We start from the raw sequence: 15375 nt of genomic DNA, 5'->3' as shown, positions 1-15375 counted from the left end.
CTCAATTTGCCAAAATACAGGAAAAAAAATAGATTGAATTTACTCCCAAAGAAGATACTTGTGACTAAAATATATACTCCTCCAATCACCTGAGAAAGTCCCACCAAAGCATTCTGAATTACACTACTACATGAAACCATGGAATTATAGCTAAATTATAAATACAAATATAACTATAAGCCTTTTCTGTCTTCTTCATTATTTTCCTAACATTCTTAACTAAAACAATTCAGCATTGAGTGGTCTTCTCAAGGTCTTGCTCTTGCCCCAGACTTGTTCACGAGACTGTATTAGTTTATTGAATCAAGACATAAAGGTGGGTCTGTATCTATTTTACTGAGTATTTCACATGCAGACACAAGTGGGACAGGGGCAGATGAGCAATGCCAGCCTTCTCAGCTGGCAGACCACCACCACCATAGCCAATTTAGGATCAAGCAGCCCATAGGCTGCTCTGTGCATCCTCCCTCTGAGAGCCTGCTCAGCCCCTTCCTAAAGCCCACGGACGTTTCCATGAGGTGGAGGGGGCCCAGTGGCTGGTATAATCATAGAACCATAGAATATGCTGAGTTGGAAGGGACCCATCAGAATCATTGAGTCCAACTCTGGCTCTACACAGGACACCTCAAGAATCCCACCACGTGCCTGAGAGTGTTGTCCAAATGCTTCTTGAGCTCTGTCAGGCTTGGGGCTGTGACCACTTCCCTGGGATGCCTATTCAAGTGCCCAACAACCCTCTGGGTGAAACGCCTTTTCCTGATCTCCAACCGAAACCATCTCTGAGTCAGCTTCATGCCATTTTCTCAAGTCCTGTCACTGGGTGCCACAGAGATCAGCGTCTGCCCCTCTTCCTCACGAACAATGAAGACTGCAATGAGGTCTCCCCTCAGTCTCCTCCAGGCTGAACAGACCAAGTGACCTCAGCCACTCCTCATACGGCTTCACCTCAAGGCCCTTCACCATCCTCGTGGCCCTCCTTTGGATGCTCTCTAATAGTTTAATGCCGTTCTTATATTGTGGCACCCAAAACTGCCCCCAGCACCAGAGATGAGGCCGCCCCAGTGCAGAGCAGAGCGGGACAATCCCCTCTCTTGCCCGGCTGTCGATGCTGTGCCTGATGTCCCCAGCACACAGCTGGCCCACTTGGCTGCCAGGGCACTGCTGACTCACATTCAGCTTTCCCTCAACCAGGACTCCCAGGACCCTTTGCACAGCGCTGCTTTCCCGTTCCCCAGGCTATACATACATCCGGGGCTGTCCCGCCCCAGGTGTAGAATCCCGCACTTGCCCCTCACGCTGTTGGTGACTGCCCATCTCTAGCTTTGCCGAGGTGTCTCTGCGGAGCAGAGAGCGCTCTCTAGTAGCAGTACCTGCCCGCATTCCCCGCTCGGGGACGCCCGCAGCGCCCCAGCCGGGCTGCCTTGCCCGGGGAGCACCGGCGCGGTCCCAACCCCCCGCCCGGTGCCGCTGCCGCCGCGGGGAGCTCGGAAGGGGCGGGCGCCGGGCTCTGCCCGCCCCGCTCGGGCGTGTCCCGGCGGGGCTGCGGAGAGGGCGGCTCCGCTGAGCTCGGCTCGCCTTTGCCCGCGCCCAGCTGTACGCGGGGGGAGCCGCCGCTCCGTCTTTGTGGCCGCGGCTGCGGAAGGCGGTGGTGCTGCGGTTCGCGGGGAGCCGAGCCCCGGCGCGGCGGTGGCAGCCATGGGGCTGCAGCCGCTGGAGTTCAGTGACTGCTACCTGGACAGCCCCTGGTTCAGGGAGCGAGTGAGAGCGCATGAGGCCGAGCTGGAGAAGACTAATAAGTTTATCAAGGAGTTGCTGAAGGATGGGAAGAACCTGATCGCCGCGACCAAGAGTGAGTGGTGGGGAGCGGGAGGAGCTGCGGGGGCGGCTGCCCGGCGTCGGGAGCTTTCGCCTTTGAGCCGGCGGCGCTCGCCTTTGTGGCACAGAGCTTTGCGCTGGCGTTCTCCAGCCGCTCCCTTGGGTTCCCCATCAGCCGCCTGGAGACGCAGGTCCTCTCCAGCGCTTCTCCTCAGAGTGGAATAAGGGATAAAGGCTGTGGCAGCGCCGGTGGCTCCTGTTGCATCTGCCCGGTTCCTGGGCCGGGCCTGGCTTCTGTGTTCGGCGGTGCTGAGCCTGGAGCCGGCTGCCCTGTGGAATGCGCCGGGAGGACTCGGTCCCAGGTGTTACTGGCGCGCCGCAAGCTGAGCGGCTGTGAATCGCCTACCTGACCATGACCCTGTCGTGTCTGAGAATTTGCAGCCTGTGGAGAGGCTGCTGGAAAATACCTTTGTCAAAAGAAGTGTGGTCAGGAATTACTAGACTTTGTGCTGACAGCGCTGGTTACCAGTTCTATGCCTTTGGCCTCTTAAAACGGGATAGTGTTTTGTTACTTCTGCGTTTACTCGTTGAGTATATACGTAGTATATATAAGTAGTTAACTGTAATGTGTTTTATGTGGGAATCGTGGTTTTTTGCCTCGGATGACCATGTTCATGCATGTTCTTAGTGTAGTATTGTCATAACGTGATTTTTTCCATTAACTTCAATCACAGTTTTGTAGTCGCCTAAATATTTAGCAGGATGATCTGCTATAGCAATTATTCAAATAAAACACTAATACTGTGCTCTGGCACTGTGTTCTCAGAACTGTACAGTACCTCTGGTATGGTAAACTTCTGAAGGCAGGAAACCATGCTGTCAAGATGTTTCCATTAAACTGATAGGGGTTTGGCCAGTGATCAGTGTAGCTGTCTGGATACAGTGAAGTTTTTAGAAACAGAATTAACTCATTTCTGTAAATAAAGAAACCTTGTTTTCTGGTTTTGTCTCTGCTAGAAAATGCCATATCAAATTTCACTTATCTGTAACTGTTATTCTTTGGCCACTTAACATTCAGTTACTGCAAATCATGATCTTAGAGGATTATTCAAAATCTGTGACTTGAAGTGTCTGTATAAATCATCCTAACTTGGAGTGTAACATAAAGAAGTGTCCTAAAATTGGATAAGAACAGTAGAGGGAAATCATTCCACTTCTCTTCCTGGAGCATCTAGACAGTATTTTGGCAACTGTCCCAAACCCTCAGTTGTTCATGTACGGTTATGTATACAAAACTTAATTTGAAAGCATGGAGCTGGCTGTGGTGAGGAAAGCCCTAATTCAAATGAGTGTCCTGTCCACAGCTGTGTGTCCACAACACACCAGAATCTTGTGCTGGTAAATTGGCTTTGTGTGCAGTGCTCACGGTGCTTTGCTGTGTGTGGTGGAAGCCAGGTGTGCTGGCCAGGGTCACCTGGCCTGAGACTGCTTGATGAAATACAATAGCCCATGAGAAATATTTAGATAAGGTATCTGAGATCCTGCCTGGTATTCAGGTCTAAGTAATGCCTTCCTTTCTGAGATGACAGTCAGAAGGTTTATTTTTGAGTTTAGTTGCTGTACCTTATTCTAACAAACGTCTTCAGCATACTTGTTTGGAAAGTACAAACAGGTTAGACCCTTCCTTCCATGTTTCAGTTTTCTGCAGTTATTTCTCCTCTTTAGAGTGCCCTGAGTGACAGGTTTGCAGCTGAGTTGCCTTCCTCTGGTGCTGGTGAAGGAGTGCCACTATTCAACAGACATTTAAAGATAAATTGAGTCAGAGGAATCACAAGAGGTTAAAACCCACGAAAACACCAGTGGTTAGGGCATTGGTCTTCCTTGTGTTTTCAGAAGAAAATGTTATCATCTAAATTCTTTGAGGAACCTGATTCATTTGCTGTCAGAAAACCAGATGGGATTAGTATTTGTTCCAAAAACCAAGCTTGAGAAGTGGTCTAGACACAATGGTCTATTCATTTCTGTCCAAACTGCATTTTCTGCACAAAGATAGGCTCACTGCAATTTTGAGAATGTGATAGTAAAGCACGGTGTAGTGAGCTTAGATGACTGTCTCTTAGACAACAGTTGCTGACAATTTTTAGAAAATGAGTTTAGTCTTTTGAACAAAAAGTGTCATTTTAATAATAGCTAAAATCTCTATCTTTCTAGAACCTGGTAAAATATGAGATTTGCTTTTGGTGTAATTGATATGTGAGTGTAATAAGCTGCTCTGAGTGGTCTGTAAAATAGAAAATGTAGTAGGTGCACTACTGTTCTTGAATTTGTGGGAAATGTGTAATTTGTGAGACTGCAATAGAGACTGCCAGCATTTCCCTCCCTTAGCAATTTCCTTATTTCACTTGTAAAGCTGACAACAAACGTTATGGGGATTCTTTGGGTGTGAATAACTGATGCAATTGAATAGATCCCACTTCCTGCCTGACAGACAGCCTTGTAAGTGACTTTGATGCTGCCTGCGCTGGGTTACATCTTGACAGGTGAAAGCAGATACTGCTACCACTCCCTCTAATTCACAGGAACCATCAGTGTCTTGCAGGGCACAACAGTAACATGATGTGGATCTTCTCATTGGCTCCTTTCCATTTGACTCCTCAGTTGTATGCGATTGTATTTTTCACCTAAAACTCAGAAGAATTTGCTTTTTATTAGTACAAGACTATACTGCTTAAAAAAGAGAAAAAAAAATTGCATTTTGAAATTGTTGAATCTCTAGAGTAAAGCATACCGCAAGTGTATCTTTACACTTTAAAGTTTCAGCAGTTTCAAGAATGTGATAGAAAGATAAACAAGAGTGACTCAAAGCTGTCTGTTTCCTGTGTCAGGCTTTGAATCACCAAGTTTTCTAGTTCAAGCTAAATACTGGAAGGATGAATAAACAATAGGTAGCTCTTCCTTTTTTTATGACAATTAAATGTGTTTAAAAGGAGTACAAAACCATTTTTCCCCTACTGTTACTGATCAGTAAATACAAGTGGTATACACATATGCTTTTAAAAATAGAAATTACATATTTCTCATGGGATTCCAGTTCAGTTAAACAAGTTAGGATCAATATAGTTTATAAATAACTTCTGGATGGAGGTAGTTGTGCTTCAGTGAAAGTGAATTTCAAGGTGCCTGATCAGAGAATCCTTATTCTGAATCATTAAAGGAACTTAAGAAGTTTAGTTCTGAGCTCTTAAAAATTTGCAGTGCAATTTGTTGGAAGCTAAAGAATACACTGGATAAATACTATGTATTTATTCTGAATTTTTCTGCCTATGTTGGTCCAACTCTTGTTCTCTTCACAAGAGTGTGAGATTTTGGGGGGTTTTTGAAGATATTTTTGAAGGGTTTTTTTTTTGTTTGTTTTGTTTTGTATACCTACAGCAGAAGCTGCCACTGCTTATGGGACACCAGGGTAGAGTAGGAAGAGTCAGCAGGAGTACAGGTTTTGGCCCTGGGCATCTCACAGGGGCTTTGCAAAGGATACTTGTGAGTGTGTGCTCACAGCTGTTCCATGTGCCTGAAGGCAGAGCCTCCCCATTCTTGGATTTAGGCTCAAATCCGAGCAGAATTCTGTTTGGGTCAACTTCGGTGACTTTGTAATGGGCTGGTGAAGACAGAAGGTGGATGTTTTTGGTGCAGTGGGCATCCTGGCTAACCACTGCAGCTCAATATATTCAGTGACTGGTTTTTAATGCTATTTTCATTTTGTTTTTACAGAAGAGTTATTTCTTGCACTCTTCCAGACAGGATACAAAACGAGATCCAGATTTATTTAATGCGTAGAAAGAGTTTGTTGGAATATACGGAGTTACTGATGAGTCTTTGTTTTAACAAAGATGGCTGAAGAACCTAACCTGGTCCCAAGCCCCAGTCTGATGTCTGAGTTGTCCAAACCCATATTCTTTTTCTTGGCCAGTTCTCTTAGTGTGTGGTGGTGGTTGACCTTTCAGACATTGGTCTAGGTTAGGTTTTGGCCTTACCTGGTATATTTATTATTAAGAGAATATAAAGGCTGTGATAAACCACATAATAACACCGCATAAAATCCTCTCAGACCACTTGAGCTGTGGTATTTTTTTTTCTTAAGCACTTATTGTCCATTTTTTAAAGCTTTCTTTAGTATAATCTGCAGTTATGAAACCATGTGTAATGTGTGCCAGCTTTCAAAGTCTTAGGAATTTTCTGCAACAAAAATGTTCTACTGACATTCCAGTGCACGTCAAAGAAGATAAAACCACTAATATAGAGCTTATTAATAACTCCTAGAGAAGAAATGGACATTCACTAAAGGTTTAGGTAGAATCCAAAGGTTGAGTAAAAACTTGATGCCATTCTTACTTGATGGGGAAGGGGGGAATATTGCGAGAGGGTCTTAGCTGAAATTGTGTGCAAAGTTTCCTAAAGCAATTGTGCTTAGTTAGGGCTCTGTATTTGATTAATTTGCCTTGAATTCAGTGAGACCTCTGAAAGAATAAATCTTTACATTTAGCATTTTAGAAAGCTAATTTATTTTTCAGTTAGTAACTCAAATCCAAGCTTTATTTCTATTTTAAGGTGTGCTTTAAGTGTGATAACCATAAGCAAATCAATGCTGTATGTGAGCACTCTGAGATTTAAATTTGATATATACCCTACTGGGGTCAAGTTAGATAAAAATTACTGCAAAGGCAGTATTGCAAAGGCTACTGAGCTGTATGTACCTTTAAAAAACCCCAACTTTCTATTGGAAATGTTTCCATTATTGAGCTCATTAGAAATCTAAGGCAAACAGGTTTTTGGGGCCCATCTGATAGAGCTTTCCCTAAAGAAAGAGCTGTTGATAATAATGTAATAGAATGTTGCTTTTCCCTTCCCTTCAAGATAATTGCCACAGCTGGGGCCTAATTAACTATGACAGCACTTTATTTATTTATTTTTTTTTTCTTTTCTGCTTGCAGATAAAGTTGCTTCTGTACAAGGACCAGGGAAATGCTTATTCTTAAGAAAGTGCTCTAAAGAACGTTTTGTTTAGCTCCACCCAAAGTAGAGCATTCGTTACTGTGTCAGTGGCTATAAAAAGTGTCAGACTCATTCAGTGGAGGATGCCTGTTTGCCAGCTTGAATCTCGTCTCTTCAGCTTGAATTGCTAGTTAGCTCCATTACTGTCTTTGTCCTGTAGATGTTCCACTGTTCATTTTTTTTTTCTGTATTGAAAGCAGAGTGTTGTGCTAGTGAACTTTTGTGATATCAGAAAATATGAAATTTCACGAATTTATATGGATTTTCTCAGTTCTGAAGGAAGTGACAAGCTTGTTAAATGAAGTGATTTTGTCTTCTAATCATTTTGGGAAAATGTGTCATTCTTCAGCTTTAGATAAAATGTGTGAATGGTCATTAAAGAGAGCATCGCTGATAAGTGTAATTGTCAGCCTTCAGGACAAAACTAACAGAAATAAGTTTATAATTTTTAGAGAAGTTGTCTGTAGATCATATTGAGAAGGTTTTTTCCTTGATATTTTTTTAAAGACAAGACTTTAAGAATTGTAATTTATATGTAAGTTATATGGAATCTCAGTCTGTCTTAAGGAGGTGTAAAAAAGAGTGGATTTGCCCCACAGGCTGTAAAGTGCCAAGAACTGCTTGCAATTAAGTGAAGAAAAATAGGCCCACTGCTAAGGCTGTAGGTGTATGCTGTTCCTAAAATTATCCTGTGCTTGCCAGCTCTGTATTGCAAAAATGTTGCAAATTTTAGCAAGCTGAGCTTATGACACTGGTAACACTTCTCAAGTCCAGTCTAAAATAACTTGATAACAGTTTTATTGAGGCAGAAGGTCTCTTTCTGCCTGGCACAGATGTTTTTTCAAGGGGGCAGGAAGGAGAGTGCTATGGTGATATTTTTTTGGGACGTAACAAACAGGGCTGGGTGCTCTGCCCTTTCTTTAGACAGGGAAACATGTTTGGAATGGCACTGAAGAGCTGCATCCTGGTACTTGTCTCCTCCCTCCCAGCTGTTTTGTAACATGACATAATTAATGTATAAAGTTTACATTGACTGTAGTGCTTTTGTTTTACAATGCCAACTTCAGTCACTACGGTAACACTTAGCACGTTAACCTAAAAACCAGGGGCTTGGCTGTTTTAGAGAGAGAGTTCACAGCATCTTGGCAATATGCTTAATGTTTTGATAGTGTGGGTTGTGGCTTCTTGAGATAATTTTTATGATTTGCTTATGTCTGATGGGGCTTCCTTTTGTATCTAATGCCACTTTTCTGAGTTTTGAGACCAGATTTACTGTCGTTCTATGACAGTTGTCCTTAAGATGTTACAGTATGCTCAGTGTTTTGGTTATCCTTTAAAAGTCTTCAGGTTTCTGAGTTGGCTAATTAAGAAACTTGGAGCAGTTGAATGCTTTCTGGAACATCTAATGAATGTAAAATATATGATCAAATAAACTTGGGCACATATTGGCAGAATAGTTTAAGAAACTACTGTTCAGGGAATTTATCATCTCTCTGCTGGTGGTTGCTGCCACCCACTGTAGTTGTCAGTCTTAATCAGCACCCAAAATCTGCCTTGTTGCTACATCAAGCCCATCTTCCTTGCCAAGTTTAAACTCGGCCATCAGTTTTGCAATGAGTTGAAGCAGGCACTTGTGCTCCATCCCAGCAGCTTCTGTGGAGGTTGTTTTCCTCTGGGTGTGACTTTGATAGAGAGAGGGCAGTAATTTATGAAGCCCTATATTATACATCTGGGATAGATGTGTGCCTTCTGTCCAAAGCACGTGTTTTGGTATCTTACTGGGAAATAAGATACCGGAAATGGAAGTCTGTGGCCTGGTTTGCACTGTCCTCTAATTCTTTTTCTAAACAGATATTTTTGGCAATTTGCGACAGACAATCTCAATGTCACGTTGTTTTTCCATACCTGCTTGTAACTATAGATGGAGCTTCTTGCAGATACCATGTTCTTTTACTCCTTCTGCCCTGTTTTTGTTTCCTCCCTTTGTTGTTCTTTTCCATCCTGTGTGTTTGCTCATCTTTCAGGATAAAAATAGAGAGAAAACATCCAGGCCCTCAGAAGCTATGTGGCCATCACAGGCCAAGGCTAAATCAGAAGTTCCTGTAAATCATTCGTGTTAGGCTTGTCCTCTGTGGGAAAGGAGCAGTTTGAGGGGAAAAATAATCTACAAGGATGGAAAATCACAGTGTTATTAAACAGACTGTGGTTTTACTACAGCCCAGACCTTTGAATAAACCTCCTGTTGTTGCCTCTTTGAATGAGAGGACTGGGCAAGTGAAGGTTATTGGCTTGATAGGTAGATCAGAGAGGGGCTTTGTGTCTCAGTAGATCTGGTTGTTACAGCTTCCCTGGGTCCTTGTCAGCTTTTGTGCGTGCACCTGGCTGGTTGGGACTTCATGTCCTTGAAGAGGAAAAACAATGCTTTGTTTAATTTGGCAGGGAATATTGAGTATCCAGGATGAAACTGAGCAGGGCTGTGTACCAGAGCTGGGCCTTGAAGGACATTGTACTGTGTGTGGTGTCCAGGAATAGGTTCTCAGCCACTTTGTTGCTGGTGAATGGCTTTTAGCTTTGAAACATGTCTGTTTCCTCCATTAGTCTGGTGCATTGGGGCTTAGAAATAATGAATGAATTGATGGTGAGGAGTATGAAGTTTGTCACATGTGAAGTGTTTAAGCCTTAAGAAAAATCAGATTGTGATGTATCAAATCTCAAAAATTGGATTGTTTTCCCAAGCAGAGAGAGAGAGAGTATCTTATTTTTGTTAGGTTTAATCTGTGATTTTGTCAGTCATTAGAGTTGCTTGCTTTGAAAAATAATAATATTTGAATGTAGGTATGTTGGAACAAAAAATAATACAAGGAAATTTGTAGCAGTTTTAAGTGAAAATATAATTGCTTAGGATGTGCTTCTTCAAAAGACATCCCACTATCTTACAAGCAGGTGGAGGGAGCATGCTGCCAGGCCACGGAGGACCTGACACAAACTTGTCAAAATATCATTTTGACAGTGGGTCACAGTTCTTGGAAATCCGTTGTGGGGCTGAGCTTGCAGCTTATGTGGATTAACAGACAGCGAGTGCTGCATAGCGTCAGCCTTTGAAACACATGGGTGCTCTGAGAGCAAGGCAGTGTAACTTGTCCATACCTTTTTCTTGTTAAAATATCGGGTTGTAAGCTCTCTCTGTTGGAGAGGCCTGGACTGACTGACAAACTCAGTCACGAGCCAAAGGACTGTTTCTCCAAAGCTTTTGTCTGTTCAACTCCTCAGCCTGCAAGCTTTTCAGGAACAAAGCTGACTTTGTCCTGTCTGCTCTCAAACACTTGCTCTGTGGTAATATTACTGTTCTTTTATCGTGCTTCATTTTATGCTTTCAGTCAGTTCAAAATGCACAGTTTCAAATTTCTGTTGTGCCTCTTCCTAGCTGTTCCCTTGTTCCAGGGGATTCAGCATCTTTGCTAAAAAAAAAAAAAAAATCAAACTACCTGGAATTACTGCCTTTTTTTAAGAGTGTCATGGCTTAACCCCAGCCAACAACCAAGAATCACTCAGCCACTTGCTCACTCCCCCATCCGGTGGGATCAGGGAGAAAATTGGAAGGGTAAAGCCAGAAAGCTCCTGGGTTGAGATAAACACAGTTCAACTGGGAAAGCAAAAGCCATGCACATAAATGAAGGAAAACAAGGAATTAATTCAGTGTTTCCCATGGGCAGGCAGGTGTTCAGTCATTTCCAGGAGAGCAGGGCCCAATCATATGTAAGGGTTACTTGGGAAGACAAATGCTGTTATTCCAACCATTCCCCCACTTCTTCCTTCTTCACCCTACTTTATATACTGATCATGGCATCATAGGGTGTGGAAATTCCTGCCTATCCAACCTGATTTCCTTTTATGACAAGGTAACACACCTGGCTGATCAAGGGAAGCCAGCTGATGTAATCTTTTTGGATTTCAGTAAAGCTTTGGATACTGTCTCTCACAGGATCCTTCTAGACAAGCTGTATGAACACACCATGCAATGGGTGAGCAGCTGGCTCATGGGTTGGGCACAAAGGGTTGCAGTGGATAGGGTGACATCAGACTGGAGACCTGTCACTAGTGGGGTTCCACAGGGCTCCATCTTTAGCCCTGTGTTCTTTAACGTCTTCATTAACAACTTGGATGCAGGACTGGAAGGGATACTAAGCAAGTTCACAGATGATGCAAAACTGGGAGGAGCTATTGACTCCTTGAAGGCAGGGGGCCCTTCAGAGAGACCTCGACAAAATAGAGGGGTGGGCAATTACCAACCATATGAAGTTCAGCCAGGGAAAGTGCCGGATTCTGCACCTGGGATGGGGCAACACTGGATGTACAGGCAGACTGGGAATGAGAGGCTGGAGAGCAGCGCTGTGCAAAGGGACCTGGAGGCCCCAGTTGATGGGCACATGAACATGAGCCAGCAGTGCCCTGGCAGCCAGGAGGGCCGGCTGTGTGCTGGGGAGGCATCAGGCACAGCATCACCAGCTGGGCAAGAGAGGGGATTAGGGGATTGTCCCGCTCTGCTCTGCACTGGGGTGGCCTCACCTCCAGTGCTGGGGGCAGTTTTGGGTGCCACAATATAAGAACGGCATTAAACTATTAGAGAGCATCCAAAGGAGGGCCATGAGGATGGTGAAGGGCCTTGAGGTGAAGCCGTATGAGGAGTGGCTGAGGTCACTTGGTCTGTTCAGCTGGAGGAAAGGAGACTGAGGGGAGGCCTCATTGCAGTCTTCAACTTGTTCATGTGAGGCAGAGGAGGAGGAGCAGGCACTGATCTCTTCTATGTGGCGACCAGTGGCAGGACCTGAGGGAATGGCCTGAAGTTGTATCAGTATTTGGTTGGGTATTGGGAGAAAGTTCTTTCCCCAGAGGATGGTTGGGCACTGGAATGGGCTCCCCAGGAAAATGGTCACAGCACCAATACTAACACAGTTCAAGAAGCATTTGGACAATACTCTTGAGCATATGGTGTGACTCTTGGGGATGTCCTGTGCAGGGCCAGGAATTGGACTTAGTGATCCTTGTGGGTCCATTCCAACTCAGCATATTCTGTGTAATATCCCTTCATCAGTTGGAGTCACCTATCTCAGCTGTGTCTCATCCCAATCTCCCATGCACTCCCAGTCTCCTCGCTAGTGTGGTTGTGCGAAAAGTGGAAAAGGCTTTGGCTCTGTGTAAGCCCTGCTCAGCAATAACAAAAACATTCCTGTTACTGTCACTGTGTCCAGGACAAATCCAAAACTCATTCCCATGTTAGCCACTAAGAAGAAAATTTATTCTACCCCAGCCAAAACCAACATAAGAAGTAGAGGAGCTTTATGCTGAAAAGAAATGCTCCTCTCTTCCATGGCTATTTTTGTTTTGTTTCACAAAACACACCTGTGCGTCTTCCAGCACTATTACTGCTTGTCCCATGGGGTTCTGTAGGATTGCACCTCAGGGGGAAGGCTGCCATCCTGAGGGGTAGGGAACAAGCTAGTGAAGCACGGAAATTCATTGTTGCCACCTGTGTCTCTCCTTTCACTGCAGGTTTTTGCAATGGTTTGTGAAGGAGTGGTTCTAAGCTCCAGACATGCAGCTCAAGTTTTTGTGTAGTTAGTATGCTGAACTGAGGAAATGTTTGTGTTGCATCTCTAATGTCATATGTAGAACTTGGCACTGTATTTGGATGAACTTTGCTGAGGACCTACAGCAAAACTGAAGGAGATTTGAACCTACTGAGCCACGTAGTGTAACTTGCTCTGAGGGTATTGGTGAATAGAAATGCCCTTTGAGAGGGCTGAGATCTGAAAACAAGCAGATTGAAGATCCACGAGAAAGGTCAATCACACACAACCTAACAGAAAATTTTACTGCATGTATACAGATATACATAATATATAGTGTGTGAAGTCCAAGATGCAAAGATTATTTGGAAAATGTAGCTTTGAGACTCAACAGAAATTATTCTTTGCCTTCACTTACCTGGAAATTCAGTTTCCCTTCCTGCCTCTGTTACCCACTTTCATGTATCTGTAATTAGAGTCTGTCTTAAGTATGAATTCCTCTTTATTAATTTACAAAAGTATCTTCTATTTTGGTGCAACGTCATTTGTATTGCATATAGGGCACTTTTTATTTTTTAGTTGCTGGAAATAGGTTGCTGTTAGTCCTGAGGATCTTCCTATAGTGAACATGGTTCGTGTCTGCAAAGTTAGTTCTCTTTTCATATACATGAATAATTTTATGTTATGAACAAAAAACCAAGCTGTGTCTAGAGAAGTGACTTTGTGAGCAGCTTTGGGCAAACTCTTCACCTGTTTATCTCTTTATTTCCATCACTATTTAATCTGTTGCTTCAAATTTGGGATTATTTATCTATTAAGCATTTAATGAATACTGAAATGTCACAGACAAGTGTTGTGTATCAGTCCTGTCTGCATTAGGGGAGACTGCACCCACTGCTCTTTTTCTGAAGTCATTATTTGAATTGAGCAGTAGTTATAAACTGTTTTTATCCTTTTCAAGTAAATTAGCTTAATGTAGAATCTGAGAGAAGAATGCTCCATATTCTCCTACAGTCATGTGGTGGACATCTCGGTATGGAGGGCATGGCAGTATGAGCTCAGAAAGCAGCTGTTCTGCCCTTGCCATGCAAATTATTCCAGTGGAAATTTCAGTCAGCAGTTTGGCTTTTCTAAGGTTTATAACATCTCGTCATTCACTTTTTTAATAGAAAGTATCCAGATGTGAAGAAAAACAGGTGTGCCAACCTTGCTATAACACTTCATGGATGTACTGAAGTCCACTTCAGATTGGTAAAGTTATTGAAGTTATTGAAAAGCTTGCTTCATTGAGGAGGTATTTTTTTTTTTTCCTCTCATACCTTTTTTTGTTGTTTTTGAAGTGAAAGTGTTTAGAAGGAACCTGGCTTTGATGCCTTCTTGGAAATTAGTTTGGCAAAATTACTGTCGATGCATTTAAAAATGGAATTAGGAAGTAAGATGTCAGTGAAGAAAAGCAGCAGTGTTGTTTTGGGTGGAGGAAGCAGCTGAACCACACGGGCAATTAATCTGATAGTGCCTCCCCACCACTTCTCTCTGGTACAGAGAAAGGTTTCTTTCAGTGGAACTTAACTGTGTTGGCAAGCAGCATGTAACAGAAACAAGTAATCAGAGCCCCTCCTGAAACAAAAGCTTCTGATACCACGAAAATGTCAAATAGCTCCCAAAGAATTCTATCCATGTTTATTTCAATTTCAGTATTTTTATAAATAAAGCTTTCCTTTCCTGTACTGATAGCTATGGTTTGCTTGCTTTTAGAATCTTGAAGACTCGTGAGCAGATAAAAGGGATTGTATGCTTTTGATGTGTCAGGTTTGATGGCAAAGCCTTGTTAAGAGAATTTAACTGTAAAGAGTGTTGTCTTTTGAATAAGGATGCTGTTCTTGATAGAATTTTATTTTCCTGAAACCCTTTCTTTCATTTTCTATTTTAAATATAGAATATTTCCGTATTTAATAGTGGTCTGGAGGTGATCTCACATATCATGAGGATATTATTGAATGGTCTTATTGGAACATTGCTTCCTAGACACTATTATTAGTGTAGTAGCCGAGAGAGATATGAGCAGCTGCTGAGTTTTGTTCTGAGTGCCTGGATGGGTGTGTTGGGGTGGCATTCCCAGTGACAAGCAGAGACGTGGGGGGATGCCAGGAAGGAATTTGATTGGAAAATAGTTGACATGAGCTCAGTGGTTGGTGATTCTGTTTCCTCTCTCTCTGTCTCCCTTCTGAGAGGTCTGAATAGTGTAATTTTTCAGATGATTCCTGCCATAGTCAGCAGAAATTGCTGCCTTCTTCACCTCATTTGATGTTTTTAGCTGCCTTTCTGGTGAAAATTTATAGAACAAACTCAGGTGACTGTTCTAGTGTGAGTATTAGCAATGAGCAGCAAAGGTCTAATGGGCATAGATTTTAGCACATGCTACCATGGAGACGTGCTCATAGTTCCTAAAAGATTTTGGGATAGAGCTGTAGAACAGGACAACTGAATCAAGGCCTCTTTGAAGTAGGTACCTCTAATTCCTTGCTAGGCTTTGGAAAAGGTATGTTCAGACTGGTGTTGCCAATGTCAGCTGAATTTTTAGTCACAGGAGAACAATTAGAGGGGGAAAAGACATGTCTTTTGTGGCTCTGTAAAACAGTGGATGGAATACACTGATGTCAGTAATTAATAATGTCAGAGGAAGAGAGCATGTCAGCTCTCTTCTGAGGAGGGGTGTGGTGGGCTTTCTTTGCTTGCTTTTTGTAAGACACTGCTTATTCCCAGTTGCTTTGCTTCCAGAGAGGACCCATTATAATGCTCTCTAGTGCAGTTTGCCTCAGCCTTTTCAGATTCTGTAAACTTTTCCAGGGGGAAAAAGAAAAAAATCATACTGTTTTGTATAACATGATAATATTGTTGTGGTAGCATTCATTTATTGCTACCACATTCATTTATTGCTCCTCAC

General features: G+C 43.0%; 1 protein-coding gene across 2 annotated transcripts in view; it reads left to right on the top strand.

The window, feature by feature from the left end:
- Positions 1–1538: 1538 nt before the first annotated feature.
- ARHGAP10 (Rho GTPase activating protein 10) overlaps positions 1539–15375 on the top strand; it is a 144744-nt gene continuing 130907 nt past the window's right edge. For both annotated transcript variants that reach the window (XM_039550703.1, XM_039550702.1), the window contains exon 1: positions 1539–1849. In XM_039550703.1, the coding sequence (XP_039406637.1) occupies positions 1696–1849 (154 nt within the window). In that variant the 5' untranslated portion in view covers positions 1539–1695. The remainder of the gene's footprint in view (positions 1850–15375) is intronic.

The sequence above is a fragment of the Corvus cornix genome, chromosome 4 (assembly GCF_000738735.6).
Source record: "Corvus cornix cornix isolate S_Up_H32 chromosome 4, ASM73873v5, whole genome shotgun sequence".
NCBI classification, from domain to species: Eukaryota; Metazoa; Chordata; class Aves; order Passeriformes; family Corvidae; genus Corvus; species Corvus cornix.
Note: the sequence above shows the minus strand (reverse complement) of the source record. Positions and strands in the feature narration are given on the sequence as shown.